Source organism: Amblyraja radiata, chromosome 6 (genome assembly GCF_010909765.2).
Source record: "Amblyraja radiata isolate CabotCenter1 chromosome 6, sAmbRad1.1.pri, whole genome shotgun sequence".
NCBI classification, from domain to species: Eukaryota; Metazoa; Chordata; class Chondrichthyes; order Rajiformes; family Rajidae; genus Amblyraja; species Amblyraja radiata.
Genome location: NC_045961.1, coordinates 93009479 through 93032018, shown reverse-complemented (window position 1 = coordinate 93032018; position 22540 = coordinate 93009479). Strand labels below are relative to the sequence as shown.

The 22540-nt window shown below is 44.8% G+C and overlaps 1 protein-coding gene across 1 annotated transcript in view; it reads right to left on the bottom strand.

The window, feature by feature from the left end:
* Positions 1 to 22540, bottom strand: part of vwa3b (von Willebrand factor A domain containing 3B) — a 184255-nt gene that overhangs the window by 8329 nt on the left and 153386 nt on the right. The window contains exons 24-26 of the mRNA XM_033023449.1: positions 21167 to 21291; positions 15371 to 15508; positions 1071 to 1168 (exon numbers count right to left, since the gene is read on the bottom strand). Of these exons, the coding sequence (XP_032879340.1) occupies positions 1071 to 1168; positions 15371 to 15508; positions 21167 to 21291 (361 nt within the window). The remainder of the gene's footprint in view (positions 1 to 1070; positions 1169 to 15370; positions 15509 to 21166; positions 21292 to 22540) is intronic.

Here is a 22540-nt window from a genome sequence, read left to right as displayed (position 1 = left end):
CCTGGAAAATCGCCAAAGTGGGACAGGTCCATTAGTGTGTTCCTCTTGTGGGAGGGATTTTGGATTGAGAATTAAGCAACACTGTTTAAAATAACAGTTGCCCATTTCAGATAAAGGTGCAGAAAAAAAATGTTTAGAAACATTGAAACATAGAAAATAGGTGCAGGAGTAGGCCATTCGGCCCTTCGAGCCTGCACCGCCATTCGATATGATCATGGCTGATCATCCAACTCAGTATCCTGTACCTGCCTTCTCTCCATACCCCCTGATCCCTTTAGCCACAAGGGCCACATCTAACTCCCTCTTAAATATAGCCAATGAACTGGCCTCAACTACCTTCTGTGGCAGAGAATTACAGAGATTCACCACTCTCCCCATATCCCTTGACTCCACTAGCCCCTAGAGCTCTATCTAACTCTCTCTTAAACCCATCCAGTGACTTAGCCTCCACTGCCCTCTGTGTGAAAATCACCACTCTCTGTTCTTAACTGTCATTTGCCTCCACCACCACCATCTCTGGCAGTGTGTTCCAGACACCTACCATCCTCTGTGTAAGAAAACTTTCCCCGCACATCTCCTTTAAGCTTGGCCCCTCTCACCTTAAAGCAATGCCCTCTAGTCTTTGACATTGGCTAACTTTGCCCAAACAGCTTCCCTCCTTCTTTTCCCATTAGTTTAATTTAGTTTTGAGATACAGCGAGGAAACAGGCCCTTCGGCCCACCGAGTCCACACCGACCAGCGATCCCCGCACACTAACACTATCGTACACACACTAGGGACAATTTACACATACACCAAGCCAATGTAACCTACAAACCTGTACGTCTTTGGAATGTGGAAGGAAACTGGAGCACCCGGGGAAAATCCATGCAGTCACGGGGAGAACGTACAAACTCCATACAGACAGCACCCGTGGTCAGGATGGAACCCAAGTCTCTGGCGCTGTAAGACAGCAACTCTACCACTGCGCCATCGTGCTACCCTACATTTCTGAATCAGCTCAATAAAACTTCATCACCCACCAGTTTACAGCGCGGATTGAGGCCGCTCAGCCCATCATGCTACTCACATTGTGCGATCGGTCACCTGAGCCTCTCTTATGTAGCAACTGATGAAGGAATATTGTGTCGAGCTGATTTTGATTAGCCCATTGCGGAATGAATGTTCCTACCAAAACAAAGCACAACTGTTAGATTCAATCCCACAGATAACTAACTGCATAATGAACAATACTGAACTTGGAGAGGAATTAAATCGTGCCATAATTTAAAGGTAAGCTTTCCAAACATACAAAATCTAAATAGGTTACAGAGATGGCTTTTATACCATTATTTCTCACCTGTGATTCCTCAGTTTAATGCCTAAAAATGCAATATATTTAGAAAAATTAACTCACATAATCAAATACAGCCACAAATGTAGTAACAGTCTGATATACATGTCAGCAATATCTCACTAAGGTCGGCACAGTGGCACAGTGGAAAAGTTGCTGCCTTATAGCAACAGAGACCAAGGTTTAATCATAACTATGTGTGCCATCTGTATGGAATGTGTACGTTCTCCCTGTGACCACTTGGGTTTGCTCCAGGTGTTCTGGTTTCCTCCCACACTCCAAAGTCGTACAGGTTTGTAGGTTAATTGGCTTCTGTGAATTTGTAAATTGTCCCGATAGTGTTAGTGTACGGGGTGATCAGCTGGTCGGCATGGACTCGGTAAATCAAAGGGCCTGTTTCCGCGCTGTATCTCTAAAGTCTAAAGTAAAGAAAACAGGTAATGGATGGGGCAGTAAAATGTCTGGGGACATTTTAAGAAAGGAGGGAGAGAGAAAACAGGGAATTATAGTCCAGTTAGCCTGACATCGATGGTGGGGAAGATGCTGGAGTCAATTATAAAAGATGAAATAGCCGCACATTTGGATAGCAGTAACAGGATCGGTCCGAGTCAGCATGGATTTACGAAGGGGAAATCATGCTTGACTAGTGTTCTGGAATTTTTTGAGGATGTAACTAGGAAAATGGACAGGGGAGAGCCAGTGGATGTAGTATACCTGGACTTTCAGAAAGCATTTGATAAGGTCCCACATAGGTGATAAGTGGGCAAGATTAGAGCACATGGTATTGGGGATAGGGTGCTGACGGATAAAAAATTGGTTGACAGACAGGAAACAAAGAGTAGGGATTAACGGATCCCTTTCAGAATGGCAGGCAGTGACTAGTGGGGAACCGCAAGACTCGCGCATGGGAAGAAATTGCTTTTAAAACATGGGGGAGACACAATGAGGCCTAACATCTGGGACAGGGGTCAGCAACCTATGGCCCATGGGCCGGATCCGGACCGTTACCCGAAATCATCCGGCCCGCAGGCGTGTTTTTGTTCAATTAGTTTACGCGACCTGGGAACTACTGCCGAGCCGACCTAGGCGGGCGACCTGGGAACTGCAGATCCTTTGCCCACCGTGTCCGCGCCAACCAACAATTACCCCGTACACTAGTACCATCCAACACACTAGGGATAATTTACAATTTACCGAAGCGCTTAACCTATAAACCTGCATTTCTTTGGAGTGTGGGGCAGGCGAGCCGACCTGGGACCCAGTTGTGCCCAGGTCACAAAACATGGGGTTAGGGTTATATTCCGACGCAATATTCCACCTCTCCACCAATTCCAATATTGGTGGCCAGTGGGGGGGGGGGGGGGGGGGGCTTTCTGGAGAGCTGGTATGGGTGTTGTTGGCTGCAGTGACTACTGGTCTCCAGAGGGCTAGTATGGACATTGTGGGCCAAATGGATTCTTGGGGTGGCAGCTCAGTCCCTCAAGCCTGATGTGCTGGCAGCTCACTCACGGCTGGTGGGCTGGCAGTTGACTCACGGCTATTCCTTGAAATTCCATTTCAAGCAGAGTGCTAGGCCACCAAATTCAAATCCATTTTCCTACCATTTCAAGCAGGGTGCACGGCCACCAAATTCAAGTGCAGTTTCTTACCTCTTCGAGTAGGGTGCAAGGCCACCAAATTCAAGTGCAGTTTCATACCATTTCAAGGATGGTGCAAGGCCACAAAATTCAAATGCAGTTTCATACCATTTCATGCAGGGTGCAACGACACCACATACAAATGCAGTTTCATACCATTTAGTGCAAGGCCACCACATTCAAATGCAGTTTCATACTATTTCAAGCAGGGTGAAACCACCATTAAACCACACAGTAGACATTCAGTGTGTTCAGTTGATTCACAGCTCAGACAGTCATGACCTCTCCCTCCCCCATCATGCAGAGACTGAGCCACACCCACATTCCGGGTTTTATAATCCCTCCCCCTCCCACCGGAAAAGGTGTGGCCTTCATGGCGTGATTGACAGGAGAGAGATTCTCAACACTTTTTAAACACTAATAACACTTTTGTTTTTCATTGATGGGAAGAATCCTCTGCACCTGATGAGAGGAGGGGAACTGAGTAAGAAGGCCAAAAATCACAGCCATAAGTGGTAGCATTCTAAAATCAATATAGTGCAAACAGGAAGTTGTCAAGTTTAGACAAACAACCATTTGCAGGCAGTGCCTTTTTACTTCAAACCAACCATATTTTCATTTTCAATCAACATTAAGGGCACTCACAGTTGAGTAAACATGTGTTCAGTGTTATTCAGAGCTCAGAGAGATGGCTTCCTCCATCTTGCAGAGACTGAATGAGGCACAGCACTTCCTGATTTTATAGTCCCTCCCCCTCCTTCCAGCAGGGGCAGCAGAGAGAATGGCAGATTTTGTAAAAACATTAATATCTCTCTGATTTTTCATCGATGGGAAAAATCCTCCGGTCCCGGAAGGCGGAGGGGGGCTCTGAGCGAGGTGGCCAAAAATGACGGCCATAGGTGACGGCGTTCTTTCGGAAATCGCAGCACAGCGGGCCAAAAGCGGTCAAGATCAGACTTTTAGTAATATAGATTAAGGGATTGGACACTCTGGAGGCAGGAAACATGTTCCTGATGTTGGGGTGTCCAGAACCAGGGGCCACAGTTTAAGAATAAGGGGTAGGCCATTTAGAACGGGGATGAGGAAAAACCTTTTCACCCAGAGAGTTGTGGATCTGTGGAATTCTCTGCCTCAAAAGGCAGTAGAGGCCAATTCTCTGGATGCTTTCCAGAGAGAGTCAGATAGAACTCTTAAAGATAGTGGAGTCAAGGGATATGGGGAGAAGGCAAGAACGGGGTACCGATTGTGGATGATCAGCCATGATCACAGTGAATGGCGGTGCTGGCTTGAAGGGCCGAATGGCCTACTCCTGCACCTATTGTCTATTGACAGATAGACATCACCCTGTCAATGTTTTCTTTAAAAAATAATTACATTATAAATAAATATTGTGAAGGTTATCATTGATTTTCACACTCTATACTGCTGCTGTGCTAAGCACTCTTAAGACACATTACAAAACAGATATAGACCATTCGGCCCATGCCTCTCCCAACAGTGCAATTCCATTTCCCTTAATTCCCTGTTACTAAATTTCACTCTCAATTTCTCTCTCTCTCTCTCTTTCTCTCTCTCCCTTTCTCTCTTTCACTTTTTCTCTCTCTCTCTCTCCTCCATCCTCTCTTCATTCTTGTTTTGCCATCCACCTGCACTGAGGAATAATTTACAGTTAATCTGTAAAACTACCATCATATCTTTGGGATATGGAAGAAAACCCACATGGTCACAGCGACAACATACAAACTCCATACAGGTGACACCGTACAACAGCATCGAACCCAGGACACTGGAGAGGGAAAGCAATGACACTAACTTGTGAGACATTGTGCCAAGTCATTCAGCTTGGGTTCATTGCCATATGCACAAGTATGATGAGGTATGATACAATGGAAATTTTGCTTGCAGCAGCAGCATCAAGGAACATATATTAAGACAACACATAAATGTATAAATTATACATAAATTACACGTAAATGCTACAAGGCAGTAAACAAAAGTGTAAAAAAACAAGACATTTGTGAAAAACAGAAAACCTGTCCACGGTAGTGGATAAGATGGTCCATAGTCTTCTGTGATGAGGTAGCGTTAAGATTGTCCAAGTTCCTTTTTAGTTTTCTTTAGTTTAGAAATACAGCGCGGAAACAGGCCATTTGTCCCTCCGAGTCCGAACCCACCAGCGATCCCCACACATGAACACTATCCTACACATACTAGGGACAATTTACACATACACCAAGCCGATTAACCTACAAACCTGTACGTCATTGGAGTGTGGCAGGAAACCGAAGATCTCGGAGAAAACCCACGCAGGTCACGGGGAGAAGGTACAAACTCCATACTGTCTGTATGGAGTTTGTCTGCACCCATCGTCAGGATCGAACCTGGGTCTCAGGCACTGCAAGCGCTGTTTGGCAGCAACACTACCGCTGCTCCACCGTGGCCGCCCTCGTCGTTCGCCTTAGTTTAAGAACCTGATGGTTGTTGAAAAGTAGCTGTCCCTGAACCTGGAAAAATGTGTTCCTCTCACTCTGATAAGAAATGAAGAAAAAGCTTCCTAGCAAATGTAAAAGTAAAATGTTTTCCGAATGAATTTGAAAATCACACTGTGTTTTATTTTGTGTCATTAAACTAGGTCTAAAAACAGCAACCTCACTGCAATTTGGTAAATGTGAAAGCCAGAGTCTTTGAAAAATTTGCCCAGGTCCTTACATATGAAATGTATATAATTAGCAAGCTTTGATGATGAGGTTTACTGCACAATTAAACAAAATGCTCTCAAAATCACAGTGTGTTTATTAATCACCCAACTGACACATGCAGTGGGAGGCTATGTGCTCTAATTAGAAGACTTTGGCATGTTCGCTTTCAGCATAACAAATGTTTAGCTGGGACTAGTTTTGTGGTATTCCACCTGTGGGAATGGGAATCATGTCATCCCTTAACATTAGCCATTTGGGAACAGGTTACCTCAGCAGCTGTTGTTATATCTGAAGGCAATCAATATCTAAAGCAAAGGGTTGAAATATTAGTCACAAAGGAATATTGTAACGGCGCCTGCTAGCACACGCAGGTATCGAACCCGGCGTTCGGAAGCCGCGGCCACGTGACTCGGGAGGGGCTGTTGTTTATGCGCGTTTTTTCCTTTGCGCGTGTTAGTTCAGCGCTGACCACCGATGTGGGCAGACGTGTCTGATAAACCTGTATGCAGCAACTTGAGCTTTCGAATAAAGTATTGTTGAAAACTCCAGTAGTCGTTTCTCAGACCGCTAAAATAGAATCTTATAATGCACCTTCATGTAGGACCCAGCAGCGAAAGAAAAGTTCAAGTTCAAGTGAGTTTATTGTCATGTGTCCCTGTATAGGACAATGAAATTCTTGCTTTGCTTCAGCACACAGAACATAGTAGGCATTTACTACAAAACAGATAAGTGTGTCCATATACCATGATATAAATATATACACACATGAATAAATAAACTGATAAAGTGCAAATAACAGAAAATGGGTTATTAATAATCAGAGTTTTGTCCAAGCCAGGTTTAACAGCCTGATGGCTTTGGGGAAGTAGCTATTCCTGAACCTGGTTGTTGCAGTCTTCAGGCTCCTGTACCTTCTACCTGAAGGTAGTAGGGAGATGAGTGTGTGGCCAGGATAGTGTGGGTCTTTGATGATACTGCCAGCCTTTTTGAGGCAGCGACTGCGATAAATCCCCTTGATAGAAGGAAGGTCAGAGTCGATGATGGACTGGGCAGTGTTTACTACTTTTTGTAGTCTTTTCCTCTCCAGGGCGCTCAAATTGCCGAACCAAGCCACGATGCAACCGGTCAGCATGCTCTCTACTGTGCACCTGTAGAAGTTAGAGAGAGTCTTCCTTGACAATCCGACTCTCCGTAATCTTCTCAGGAAGTAGAGGCGCTGATGAGCTTTCTTGATAATTGCATTAGTGTTCTCGGACCAGGAAAGGTCTTCAGAGATGTGCACGCCCAGGAATCTGAAGCTCTTGATCCTTTCAGCCATCGACCCGTTGATATAAATGGGGCTGTGGGTCCCCCTCCTACTCCTTCCAAAGTCCACAATCAGTTCCTTGGTTTTGCTGTTGAGGGCCAGGTTATTGCGCTGGCACCATATGGACAGTTGCTCGATCTCTCTTCTATACTCTGACTCATCCCCATCAGTGATACGCCCCACAACAGTGGTGTCGTCAGCGAACTTGATGATGGAGTTCGCACTGTGATTGGCTACGCAGTCATGGGTATAGAGTGAGTACAGCAGGGGGCTGAGCACGCAGCCTTGAGGTGCTCCCATGCTGATTGTTATCGAGGCTGACACATTTCCACCAATACGAACAGACTGTGGTCTGTGAATGAGGAAGTCGAGGATCCAATTGCAGAGGGATGCGCAGAGACCCAGTTCTGCGAGTTTGGTAACCAGTTTGGAGGGGATGATTGTGTTAAATGCCGAGCTGTAATCGATGAATAACAGCCTGACATATGCGTTTTTGTTGTCCAAGTGGTGCATTGCAATTTTGTTTAATACTTTATCTCATTTTTTTAAGAGGTGTGGTCAACTGCAGAAAATGTCATTGTATCCTGAACAGTAATTCAAACTTAAAATATTGCAAAGTATTTTTTCTCCAATGGGTTAATGTATGATGAGCATATGATGGCACTAGACATCTACTTGCTAGATTTTAGAAGGATGAGGGGGTACCTCATTGAAACTTACCGAGTAGTGAAAGGCCTAGATAGAGTGGATGTGGAGAGGATGTTTCGACTATTGGGAGAGTCTAGGACTAGAGGTAAAAGCCTCAGGATTAAAGGATGTTCTTTTAGGAATGAGAAGAGGGTAAATTTCTTTAGTCAGAGGGTGGTGAATCTGTGGAAGTCTTTGTCACAGAAGGCTGTGGAGGCCAAGTCAGTGGATATTTTTAAGCTTGCGATAGATAGATTTGTACTGGTGATTGATTAGTACCGGTGTCAGGGGTTATAGGGAGAATGCAGGAGAATGGTGTTAGGATGGAGAGATAGATCAGCCATGATTGAATGGCGGAGTACACTTGATGAGCTGAATGGCTTAATTCTACTCCTATCACTTATGACCTTATAATAATAGTTAACACGCACCAGTTATTTCCCTGTAACACTATTGAAAATGATATTTCTTGCCATAAAAGGTGGTACCCATTACCTCTGATAGACCCAAAATGCTGGAGTAACTCAGAGGGGTCAGGCAGCATCTCTGGAGAAATGGCACTCCAGTCTGAAGAAGGTTTTTCCATTTATAGGATAGTCCATATCTGAATGAGCTGCCAGACGAAGTTATAGAAGTGTTTTCAAATATGACTTTTAAAAGACATTTGGATAAATATATGGATAGGAAGTGTTTAGTGGCCAAATGCAGGCAGATGGTTCGAGCCTAATATGCCTCCTTGGTCAACATGGAAAGGGTGGGCTGTTTCCATTCTGTACAACTCTGTGGGCTAGTCCTTGCATTTGACCTAGAGTTCTCTAAACCATTCATATCTATATAATCTGTCCAAATATCATGTTGTATCTGCTTCTGTAGCTTCTACAGGCAACTCTTACCAGGTGTGGAATACCTGGTCCATACCACCAGTCTTAGGAACAGCTTCTTCTGCTCCAGAACGGAGTCTTCTTCAGACTGATTGTTATGGAGAGGGTGAAAGAACTCTAAGGGGCAGGACAAAGTGTGGCAGGTAACAGGCAAACACAGGCAAGGGGGGGTTATGATAGGCAAATGGTTGGAACGAAGGCCAATGATTAGAGTCGATGGTGTGAGACAGGTAGATTGAAGAGTTGTGAATTGTTTAGTTCAGTTTAGAGATACTGCGCGGAAACAGGCTCTTCGGCCCACCGAGTCCGCGCCGACCAGAGATCCCCGCACACTAAAAGCCCTGTCCCACGGTACGAGTTCATTCCAAGAGTTCTCCCGAGTTTGCCCTGATTCGAACTCGGAGATTTATGGTAATGGGAGCTCGTCAGTACTCGGGGCTCTCGTGGACATTTTTCATCATGTAGAAAAATCTTCACGAGTCTTCCCGTGCTTACCTGCCATTAGCGAGTCTTCCCAAGTACCTGCCGTTAGCACGAAGAGACTATTTTCTATGTTTCTATGTCCCTAGTATGTGTAGGATAGTGTTAATATGCTGGTCGGCTCGAACTTGGTGGACCGAAGGGCCTGTTTCCTTGCTGTATCTCTAAACCAAGCTAAATCAGTGAATATTTGGCAAGAGTTCCCTGGACTCACCCTCCACCGTTGATTATCCAATTTGCAGAATATAACAATGAAGAATCTTAACAAATTAAACACCGCCGTGAGTGTGACCATACGCCTGTATGGGAGCCAAAGAACAAAGATTTAGTTTATTTGATTCCTTGTCCAATGCACCATCCTTTTAATCATTGTGTATTTATACTGAGAATACCGTCGTGGCCAAATGTACCATTAGCTGTGTATATGCATCAACGTCATAATTGCACTCTTGGATGTCATTCAGTGTGTGTGTACTACTCGAGCAGTGATGAGACCCAGACTCTAGCCTTTGATGATTTGACTGCACTGTTGAAGACATTAATTTTCCTAAAATGTTTCCTAAAAAAACAGCAATGATGTAAAAGGAAGAGCGATATATGATGAGTGGAATTAATACACAGATATTTTTGCCGACAGCATCTGAAGTGGACAAATACTATAGAAGCACAAATCTCTACAGGGGACAGAATGAACTTGCAACCCCTGAGATCAAAGCTATCGATGCTATTTCAGTTTTAGTTCATATCTGACAGAGTCTGTTCCGTCAGCTCAATCCATGATTTATTTTGTTTATTCCACATCTGCATGGGTGATCTAATTTTAAACCTTAATGCGACAATGCTCTACTGATGGAGCTGAATAACTATTTTATATTACCATGATGAATGATCAAAACAAGCCTGTGCTTTGATTAGAAATGCTTCATCGGCTCAGATTTATTATCACAGCTACAAACACTGCAATGGACTCCAAATTGCTCGCAATTTATCCAACGGCAAGCAATTACATTTTCTGAAAATGTATTTTTGAGTATGAAATGCAGGCATAAACTCACTTGTCATGAAGCAAAATCTAGATGGAAGCTGTATGTATCAATATTGGAATGTTTCCTGTTCTTAGCACCATTCCAAGTACCTGTGATACTGCTGCAAGCAAGATTTTCACTTTCCATGTACAGTATCTCACTGTGCTTGTGCAAATGACCCAAAACTCAACTCTTAATAACAAAGAACGGCAGACGCTGTTTTATATCAAAGGTAGACACAAAATGGTGGAGTAACACAGCGGGTCAGGTAGCATCTCTGGAGAAAATGGAGAGGTGACGTTTCGGGTCGGGAACCTTCGTCAGACTGATTGTAGGAGTGGAGGAAACAAAATGGAAGCAAAAAGAGGCAGGACAAATCACGGCCGGCAACAGATGACCTCAGGTGAAGGGTATCCCCTTTTTATTCCCTCACCTGAGATAAGCTCAATGTGATTTGAAAAATACCATATCTTGAAAGAAAGTTTCATTTTTTATCTTCCTCAACTCGCTGCAAACCAAGTAAAAGATCTTAGTTTCCATTTACACATCTTGAGTGATGGGATTCCAACAACTGTGACCTATGTTGATTTAATTTCTTTGAAAATTGCATGTTTGGTAATAATATGTCGCCATATTTAAGAAAAACAGGGGTGGCACAGTGGCAGAGTTGCTGCCTTACAGCGCCAAAGACCCATGTTTGATCCTGATTTTGGGTACTGCCTGTATGGAGCTTGTATGTTCTTCCTGTGACCACATGGGTTTCCTCCGGGTGTTCAGGTTTCCTCCCACACTCCAAAGACATACCAGTTTGTAGGTTGATCGGCTTCTGTAAATTGTAAATTGCCCCTAGTGTGTAGGATGGTGCTAGTGTACGGGGTTATTTCTGGTCGGTGCAAACTTGGTGTGCTGAAGGGTCTGTTTCCACGCTGTATCTCTCTACTCTAAATCTACAGATGGATTATATAATGTCTTGCTTCTTCAAGTTATCACTGAGCAGATGAGGACAAAAATTCAGCCAAAGCATGTGACACAATAGATTGAGATGTCATTTATAAAATCCTTTAACTTCCAAATATGTGAACTAAATATTTATATGTAAAAAATGATTCTCTCAAATTCAACGATATTTTATTTGTTATGATAGTATTTCTATAGTTAAAACAGTTATATTTGTTAACCTGCCATTGATAAAACTATCCAATTCCAGCTCATGTTGTATTTTAAATAATGTTGAAGCAGATATCAGACATTGGTCTCTAATCAAACAGTTTAATCTCCTCTCAATTACTAAATTGAGTTACTTGCCTCGTCCAACAACATCTATATTACTAAAAGTCTCATCTTGACCACTTCCTGTTTGCACTACATATTGATTTTAGAAAAAAAGCTACCACTTATGGCTGTGATTTTGGGCCATCTTATTAAGAGTCCCCCTCCGCTGGGCAGGACAAGAGGATTTTTCCCATTGATGAAAAATAAAAGACTTATTAATGTTTATAAAATGTTGAGATTCTCTCTCCTGTCAATCATGCCATGAAGGCCACGACCCTTCTGGTGGGAGGGGGGAAAGACTATAAAACCCGGAAGTGTTGAGTGCCTCAGTCAGTCTCTGCAAGATGGGGGAGCAAGAGGGTCACGTCTCTCAGTCCGAGCTGTGAATAACACTGAAAATATGTCTACTAAACTGTGAGTGCCCTTAATGTCGTTTGAAAATGCAGTTTGAAAATGCAGTTTGAAAATGCAAAAGTGTCGGTTGCTTTGAAAATGCTAAAGTGGTGTTTGCCCTATTGAGGGGGGGATGGAATATAAAACCCAGAAGTGTGGGCATGGCTCAGTCTCTGCTAGATGGTGGAGGGAGAGGTCTTGACTCTCTGTCTTTGGTGGCCTTACACCCTGCTTGAAATGGTATGAAACTGCATTTGAATTTGGTGGCCTTGCACCCTGCTTGAAATGGTAGGAAACTGCACGAATTTGGTGGCCTTGCACCCTGCTTGAAGTGGTATGAAACTGCACTTGAATTTGTTGGCCTTGCATCCTGCTTGAAGTGGCATGAAACTGAACTTGAATTTGGTAGCCTTGCACGCTGCTTGAAATGGAATTTCAAGGAATAGCCGTGAGTCAACTGCCAGCCCACCAGCCGTGAGTGAGCGAGCTGCCAGCACACCAGGCTTGAGTGACTGAGCCACCAGCCCAATAATCCATTTGGCCCACAAAGTTCATACTAGCCCTCTGGAAACCAGTCCCTTCAGCCCACAACACCCATATTAGCGCTCCAGAAAGCCCCCCCCCCCTCCCCCCTTGACCAACAGAATTGGTGGAGAGGTGGAATATTGCGTTGGGGGATCAGCCCTTCCGTGTGAAGCTGGGACCCAACAGGTTCCACTTAGTCTAGTAATTTTTATATTTGAACTACGATGAAAAATGATGGCCATCTTTTCAAATGTTATCTCCAACAATCGTTCAGTCAACATTTGTTTCGGTTACTTTGGTACATGTAGAAATTGATAAACATTCCCTCTCCACCTCTCACTTGCTTTATTTCTTCATCATTCTGAAATGGTCTTCCCTATTCTTAACTATTCTGTCAACTTTCTGCCAGCTTTTAGAAGTACCATTTCTCTCTCTGGAGACCTTGCGCCCCACCTCCCTGGTGGAATAAAACTGGGTGAAAAAAAGGTCTTACCTTCCACTACCTACAACCTCCGGTAACCACCTTCAACTAGCATCGCAATCGGCTTCGACTAAAAAATTACCGATTTTAAAAACGGCAACCTATTTTTAGTTGAGGCCGGTTTTGAATTTTTTGAAATAATCGCCGGAACATAGAAGAAGCTCGACTACGCAGAAACCACTTTCAACCATTAGGGAGACTGACAAAAACCTCCGGGAACCGCACAGAAACCTTGGGTGGGGCGCAAGGTCTCCAGAGGTTTCCGATCAGGTTTCCTAAGTGGGACAGGGCCATAACCGTTGGTATTTTCTATTTGGCTTATGGCAAAATTTATTTTTTACTCCATCCATTTTAAATGTAATGATTCTTGCCGATAATATTCTAATCCAGTTACTGACAATTTACTGTGGACATATTTTACTAATTATATTTTTTGCATTGACATCTTGTTTTTGCAGTCATTTTTTTCTCAGTCTTCTTGTCTAATTCATGTTTCGTGTGTTGTCGGAGTCTGTAGGCCTATGATGCTGCTGCAAGCAAGATTTTCATTGTACCTGAATCTCACCTTACATATGGATATGATGATGATTGCAACTTGGTTTGTACAACTTACAAAGTTCCAACTGAACTGTAATCAAAGTGATATCTGTTTAAAATTCTACTGTTACATGTGTTCTTTTTAAATATCTTTGAGGTTATGTTTTTATTCAGTTGGAGACTTGTGTATAAGGCAATGCGTTGAACATGATGTACGATTTAGTTAGTTGGAGGCTTCAATAGCGTAACATTGGGGGATGGGGTAGAAACAGTTGATTTTAAGAAAATAAAATTCATCACAGTGGGAACGAGCATCTATATGAATGGAGACTCAATTTAGAATCAGACGTCACACAGGGCTTTTGAAAGCCTGGGACTGCAAACAGGGATGGGTATAAAGTTAGTAAAGAAGCTGTGTGTGTGATGCTTCGCTAAGTCAGCAGCCTTCCCTGTAGGCAGACTCAAAAGGCTGGAGTAACTCAGCGGGTCAGGCAGCATCTCTGGAAAAACAAAATAGTAGCTGGTGGGTGCGTAGGGGTGCTGCCGCCGGAGATGTGAGGTCTTGTGTGATGATGTGGCCTTCCTGAGCCCGATGGCCCTCATCGAGCTCCTGCTGCTGGTTGTGTTGTTCCTGCACCCCCTGCACACTTGTGGTATCTTCAGCCAAACCCCTGTCTTCAGAGTCAGCCCAGAAGTGACTCCTAATGCTCCCCTCTGTCGAGGGAGATGCATTATGCAGCCCTCAATAAGGTGCTGCCTTGGGCGTCCAAGGACCCCATGGTGACTAGACTCCATATACCGGAGCATGTCACATTGGAGCATCTGCTCCATCAACCGCTCCATGCGGGATATGCGATCACAGTGCTCCCGCTGGCGGTGAGTCTTCACAGCCCGACTTGTCTGAGTCTTCGGGCCTGTCCGACTTTGCTTGGCCTTCCCGCCAGTCTGTGGTGTCGATTCCGACTGTGCTGGTGCCAGGTCGGAGGCTGATGATCGATTAGCGGTCCAGGTGTAGCCAACTGCTGCTGACTGCCCGCACTCCTCTGCAGTCAGTCTCCATTTGGACTTAGTCCATGGTTCCTTTCCTGTAACACATCCTCACAGAAATAGAACTAAACAAACTGAGAATAAAGAATTTAACTGCAGGTCCTGTTTTAAACCTTCCGCTGGGGGGGGCAATGCTCCACCCCCTCCTCCCCCCCCCCCCTTCGAGCTTGGTCTCGAGGTCCTTGTATGCAGCCGGGGTTCCCTTGTAGTCGGGCCTCCCTCCCCCCACCGTGCTGGGTATCCCTGTGGTTCCTGCAGTAGGGATATCCTCGCGGTCCCTGTGAAAGGGATAGCCGCGATATACATTGTCGGGTGGTATCCCCGCTGTAAAGGTGCCACCGGCACCAGTATGAAGCCGCTGGCTCCAATGCCAACGGCCCGAGAGACGACTTCTCCGCCGCCCGCTACCCATATTTCGTGGTCTTTCAAGCGGCTGTGTGTCGGGGGGGGGGGGGGGGGGTATCCCCGATGTTTTCGGGTATGCCCGAGGTCGTGACCGGTATTCCCTTGACTGGATTCTCCGGACTTCGCCTCGGGCTTTACAGGACATCTAAATAGAGGTTCCTGCAGGAAGATAAAACCTGGAAAAAGTTTACCTTCAGGTCTGACTGCTGGCAGGAGAATCGCATCCACCCTGCCAGTCGTACGCAATGCGTTAGACGATATGTCACGCATGCGTCCTGGCGGGTTCTTCACGTAGTCACTCACGTGACTCCGAAGTAAAATAGATGACTTTTCGGGTCGAAACCCTTCTTCAGACTGAAGTTGAGTCTGAAGAAGGATTTCGACCCAAAATGTCACTAAAGCGTCCTTTCCTCCAGAGATGCCGCCCGTCCCACTGAGTTACTCCAGCATTTTGTGTCTATCTCCGGTGTAAATCAGCATCTGCAGTTCCTTCCTATGCAACCTTCCCTGTACTTCATTGACAATGCCTTAATACGTAAAAAAATTCTTATGAAAAAGTAACTGAAATCTCATCAATACCAATTAGCTTGTACTCATTATCTTGTAAAATAATGAATTTTTTAGGGAAGATATCAAGTTTAAAAACATGTCAACTACTCACCTTTCTATTGTTGTATTTCAAAACTGTGAAAAACTTGTCATCAGCTCTGTGTTTGTTTGGTGTTGCTATGATCACACCGGGCTTATAGCAATCATTTTCTGATTGTGCGTCGCTACGAACCAAAACAAAGTCTCCCACCTGCAAATACATCGTAGGCAACCATGAACCTTAACAAGAAGATCTTAATGTGGATAGAAATAGAATGAAATATAAAGGAAAAACCAATGGGAAACATATGTACAGCGTGATAAGGTCCTTTTTATATGTCCTTTTAAAACAACTTCAAGCAGGAAGCATTATTCCATCCTTTAAAGGACAATACTATTTAAAGTTCATTAAAGTACCATGACAAAACAAACTAATTGTGAAGCAAAATTAGTTGACAAATGGGTGGCATGGTGGCTTAGCGATAGAGTTGCTGCCTTACAGTGCTTACATCGCCAGAGACCTGGGTTCGATCCTGACTATGGGTGCTTGTCCGTACAGAGTTTTTACGTTCTGCCCGTGACCGCGTGGATCTTCTCCGAGATCTTCGGTTTCCTCCCACACTCCAAAGATGAGCAGGTTTGTAGGTTAATTGGTTTGGTGTAAATGTAAATTGCCCCATGTGTGTTAATGTCCGGGGGATCACATGCCAGTGTGGACTCGGTGGGCCGAAGGGCCTGTTTCCGCGCTTTATCTCTAAACTAAAACTAAAATGGGATTATCTTACATGTGGCATGGTGGTCAACCTGGTCAAGTCAAGTCAAGAGTCAAGAGAGCTTTATTGTCATGTGTCCCAGATAGGACAATGAAATTCTTGCTTGCTGCAGCACGTTGGACTGAAGTGCCTGTTTCCATGCTGTGTGACTCTACGACAATAAAAAATTAAGCAACCACTCTCCTCCCTAAGGCACTCAATCGTATGAGATGCAATTTTGTCTCTTCCATTCCCATCATGCACGGACTTCAACAGCCCTAAATATGACAGCAATTCATTTGTACTTCTTCCAATTTATTGCACTTGATTCAGTACTCACAATGTTGTCCTACCTACTTTAGAGAAATCAAATGCAAATTGAGTAATGGCTTTGCAGGACATCTCTTCAGATGTGCCTGCACCTTTCCATTTCACTCTGTTATGGAATCTTAGTCATGGAGTGATACGTTGTGGAAACAGGCCCTTCGGACCAACTCACCCACACCAGCCAACAATGTCCCAGCTACCCTAGTCCCACTGCCGGCACTTGGTCCATAACCCTCCAAGCCTGTCCTATCCATGTACCTGTCCAACTGTTTCTCAAATGATGGGATAGTCCCAGCCTCAACTACCTCCTCTGGCAGCTTGTTCCATACACCCCTCTCTGTGAAATAGTTACCCCTATGATTCCTATTAAACCTTTTCTCCTTCACCTTGAACTCATGTCCTCTGGTCCTTGATTCCCCCACTCTGGGTAAAAGACTGGGTGCATCTACCCATTCTATTCCTCTCATAGTTTTGTATACCTCTAGAAGATCTCCCCTCACCTCCTATGCTCCATGGAATAGTGACCCAGTCTACTTAACCTCTCCCTATAGCTCACACCCTTTTTTCCTGTGTCAACTGGTGTTTTTTGAAGTTTTTCTTGAGATGGCAAACCAGGTCCGCAGCTTATCACTGCCATTCCTCTGGTGTCTTGACCTCCATCTTGGCTTTAACACCCTCTCTGCAATTCAACATGCTGGTATTAAAATAGAACATAGAAACAGCTCTGGATTCGGCCCTTCGGCCCACAATGTTTGTGCTGAACGTGATGCCAAGTGAAACTGAGCTTGTCTGCCTGTACATGATCAATATCAATATCCCTCTATGCCTTGCACTTCCATGTGCCCATCTAAAAGCCTCTTAAACACCACTAATGTATCTGCCTCCAACACTGTCCCTCGCAATGTGTTCCAAGCCATGTGTGGAAAAAAACGCACATGTCCATTAAAAGTTCCCCCTCTCACCTTATAGCTATGCCCTCGCATGTTGGACATTTCCACCCTGGGATAAAGGTTCTGACCGTCTACCCTACTTATACCTCTCATCATTTTATACACTTCTATCAAGTCTCCCAGCAACCTCCAATACTCCAGAGAAAACTATCCAAGTTTATCCAACCACTCCTTGTAGCTGAAACCCTCTATTCCAGGCAGCATTCTGGTATGTAAGACACTGCATGTTTGACACACAGCAGAGTCTATTACCCCAGTGACTCTGCCCATGGGGGTGACTTGGATTCCGGTCACATTTCTGTCAGGCCCAGAATTCTGCTTCTCGCTTTTCATGTTCCATTGAAGCGTCCTTAACCTCGATTCTCTCCCCACTGCTGCCTGGCCAGCTGAGTCATAGAGTCACAGAGTTGTACAGTGTGGAAACAGGCCCTTCGGCCCAACATTCCCACACCGGCCAACAATGTCCCATCTACAGTAGTCTCACCTGCCTGCATTTGGCCCATGTCCCTCTAAACCTATGCTATCCATGTACATGTCCAACTGTTTCTTAAACATTGCGATAGTCCCTGCCTCAATTACCTCCTCTGGCACCTTGCTCCTTACACTCACCACCACCCTTTGTGTGAAAAGGTTACCCCTCAGTTTGTTATTAAATCTTTCCCCATCTCCTTACACCTATATCCTCTAATTCACGATTCCCCTATTCTGGGCAAGAGACTTTGTGCATCTACCCGATCTATCCCTTTCATGATTTTGATCACCCCTTTCAAGATCACCCCTCATCCTCCTCATCCTCCTCATCCTCCTGTACTCAATCTCTCCCTATAGCTCAGGCCCTCGAGACCTGGTAACATCCGTGTAAATCTTCTCAGCACCCTTCCAAGTCTTTCAGCATTCCCTGATTTTGTTTTGTGAAAGGATGGCAGGTTTTCTCCTCCAAGGAATGTAGTGAGGCAGATGGATTCTCGCAACACCCAAGTAGTTTTGTGTTCACCAGGAGCCTTTCAATCCCAAATTTATTTAATTAACTAAATTTAAATACGCAGCTGCTGTGAACTAAAATCCCCTCGTGCACTAATGTGCGGTACGCGACAGAGAACGAACACTCAACTCAGACTTGGCTGTGCCACGTAATTGAAAGCTGCAGCGATTGTTAATGAAGACAATGCTTGCTTCACCGAGTTTGATAGGCATCGACTGTCAGGAATAGATCTCTGAGGAGCCATCTCCACAGGAATGGCATTGCTACGGCTGTCGGCAGTCTTGAGTCTCTCTGCACCATTTCCAGCTGCCACAGGCATCGGCAGCTTACTCAGCCATTCTGCAACTCACACGTGCATGCTGTAGGTGCCAATTTCATCATTCTGCCATAAGGGAATACACAGCAGAATCTGAAGGCACTGCACTCCATGGCAGCAGGTGCTTCGGCGGCAGCATTGGGTCCTCGCGATCGACCCACAATCAGCAGTCGATGAGCGTGAAGGGGGGGGAGCGGAAGACAATGGGAACCCGGCGTGGGGGGATCGCCGTGAGGGTCGGTGGGGGAACAAAGGGGGACCCGGTGTAGGGGGTGGGCATTCTAATTTTAGAATCCACTGCCCAGGGGATAAGTCTGTGTTTGTTTGTTTGTTTGTTTGTTCGTTCGTTCCGGTTAAGGCGCTGTGCTCACAGCAGCCAGCCAACAGTCGCTTGTCTTTTTTTTCTTCACTTTTAATTTAATTTTACTTTCAATTTTTTGTGTACCTGTTGTGTGTTGTGACTGTTGGTAGTCCAATTTCCATCCGGGGATGAATAAAGTTCTATCGTATTGTTTTACATACTGCTGAGTCTAATGAACCAGTAACCATGCCTACCGGGGTAATTTTTGTTGGGGTCAGTATTCGGTCAGTCAGCAACATGCATGAAGCAACTCTGAAGAAGGTTTGACCCTAACATGTTTTCCCTGTACTCCACAGACGCTGCCTGGTCTGCCGTGTATTTCCAGTGCTTTCTGATTTCATTTTGCCTGTGCTGCAGAGATACCATAGCTATATGGAGAGGTTGAGCAGGCTCCTGGAGCGCAGGAGGATGAGGGGTGATCTTATAGAGGTGTACAAAAATCATGGGAAGAATGAATAGGGTAAATGCATAGCGTCTTTTGCCCAGAGTAAGGGAATCATAAAGGGCCTGTCCCACGAGCATGCAACTGCATGCGGCAAGCGCGACCTAACGTGGTCACTTGAGCCGTACAGCCTCGCGGGACCGGTCCCACTTCGATCGCCGGAGCCCTATGGAGTTGTGCAGAGCTGGTATGAGCGATGTCGCGCGGGGCTCCGGAAAACTGACAGTTCAAAAATTCCGCGCGGCAACGGCCTGCCGGGCCGCAGCCGCCTCGACGGGCATACGCATCGTCTCGACGCCGGACGTAGTGCCTTGACGCCGTACGTCACGCGCGAACTTCCCGTGGACTTCGCTCGAACTTCACGTCACTCACTCGACCTCCTCACGGCCCCCGCTTCCGGTTTGGTCGCGCTTGCCGCATGCGGTCGCATGCTCGTGGGACAGGCCCTTAAGCATTTAAGATGAGGGGGAAAGATTTAATAGGATCCTGAGGAGTAACTATTTTTTTACACAAAGGGTGGTGGATGTATAGAATGAGCTGCTGGCGGAGGTAGTTGAGGCAGGGACTATCGCAACATTTAAGAAGCATCTAGATAGGTACATGGATAGGATTGGTTTAGAGGGTTATGGGCCGAATGCAGGCAGATAGGACGTTAGATGGGGCATGTTGGTCCGAAGGGCCTGTTTCCGCGCTGAATCACTCTCCAAAGATTTGTAGGTTGATTGGCTTTGGTAAGATTGCAAATTGTTTCCGGTGTGTGGGATAGTGCTAGTGTAGGTGGTGATTGCGGGTTGGCACGGACCCGGTGGGTCTGTTTCCGCGCTGTATCTCCCAAGTCTAAAATAAAGTCCAATGTCAATGCTTTAGTTGTCAACAAAAATGTGCCAGGACGCATGATTAATAAACATATAGGTCACTTGGCCAAAAAACGGAATAATGACCTTGAACTTTTTAAACGGTGTCGATACTTTGTACCAGTGAATACCGTCACAATAAAAAGACTGATCTCATCCCTCTACCTTAACACTTGAGAGAACCAGAGCCGACACATGCAGAACTGTGATCCAGGCTGGTGCTATCATCAAGTGTGGAGCTCCAGTGCACTGCACAGTTAAGGGCCTGTCCCACTTTCACGACCTAATTCACGACCTCTGCCGTGTTTGCCCTTGACTCGTACTCGCAGCATGGTCGTCACGTGGCCGTAGGAGGTCGTAGGTAGGTCGCGATGCTAGTCGTTGGTACTCGTGGCATCAAGTCGGTCGGGGCGTTTTCCTAGCCTGATGAAAAATGTCCACGAGTAAAAAAGGTCTTGAATTAGGTCGTGAAAGTGGGACAGGCCCTTTAGCACCCTGGTGCTGATTAGCGCCACTCTCCACCACCAAGTTGCCTCTACAAATACCCCACAAAAGCTTCATTACATCATGTACACCGCTAGTACCCTCACTCCATCCATTTAAAAAGTCCCAAAATCTTTCATGGCTAAAAATTCCAGTTTATAAATTTGCCCTCTTGTTTAAATACTGCAGCTCTTTAAACTGCTAGCACTTTCCCAAACACGAATTAACTCACAATAGCGACTGTTTTTGCTAATGGGCACTCTGCAGTAACATGTAATAAAGTGATCTTAGAAATTTATCAATCCGCATTCTAAATTAAAAATAAACTAAAAATAAAATATCTCATAGCCAACATTACCCGTTAAAAGTAACAGGTCTATCGTAGTAGATTATGTCCCTTACTTTCAATGGGGGACATGGTGCAGCTCCTCCAATCTGGATTAAGAACTGAGTTGGTGTAATCTGAGTATCTCCTTTGGTGAAATCAATCAATGCTTTTCTGATGCCAACACACCTGGTGACAATGCCTAAGAGGAGCAGAGACAAAATAAAGAGATTATGAGTACTCAGATACTGGACAATTCAGCTCACCCCCTCCATGACACACTGGTCAACCTGAGGAGGACCTTCAGCAACAGACTGGTTCCACCAAGATGCAGCACAGAACGGCACAGGAGATCCTTCTTCCCTGTGGCTATCAAACTTTACAACTCCTCCCCCTTCTGTCGTGAGGTAAGCTGAGAATTGTATCTTTCATTTGATACTATTGTGCAGGTTTGGAATGAATGGAGAAAAGTAATCACTGATTTATCTCATGCAAACAGCTACGTCCAAAAGCAGATGCACCCTGTTGGAGGGAATAAAGCAGAGGCAGCCACTAATATATAATTTATATATATTTGGTTTTTAATATAATTTGGTTTTTATCTGCATCATTACAAGGTAATTTTTACTCCTTCAAAACATATTTCTCAGGGAGAACAGAAAAATTACATGTGCAGGAAGGAACTGTAGGTGCTCGTTTACACCGAAGATAGACACAAAATTGTGGACTAACTCAGCGGGACAGGCAGCATCCCTGGGGAGAAGGAATGGGTGACGTTTCAGGTCGAGACCCTACTTCAGACTGAGGATCAGGGTAGAGTGAGACATAGAGATATGGAAGGGTAAGGTGTGAAAATGAGAGATCAAAACAAGGAGAATGTACAATGGGTCATTGTTAACTGAGGTGAAGGTGACAACGAGGCATACAATCAGTAAAATTTAATCAGGAGGACAGAAAAACTGGTTGGAGAACTAGGATGGGGGAGGGATTGAGAGAGAAGGAAAGCAAGGGTTACTTGAAGTTGGAGAAGTTAATATTCATACTGTTGGGTTGCAAGCTGCCCAAGCGCAATATGAGGTGCCGTTAACATGTGAAAAGGTCAATATCTCAACATAGTGGAAATGACGCAAAGATATTAACCCGAAGCCTGATGTTGATTTCAAAGTCAGAGCATTAAAAAAAACATTTGGAACTTAAAAATTGAGAAAACGAGAATGCTTATCACCATATGAATGCCCAGAAGATACATTCTATGAAGTTACTGTTTAATAAATAATATGCACCCTGATGGTATCGGCATAGTTTTAGGTGCAGGAAACTTTGTAATGAATAATTTGGTGATTAACCCTTTCATCTGGCAGTGAATATGTGCAGTTAAATGTCTTTAAAAGCAGATGCAATTAGGTGAAATAATAAAAAGAACATTCAATCTAGCTTGTGGGCTTATTATC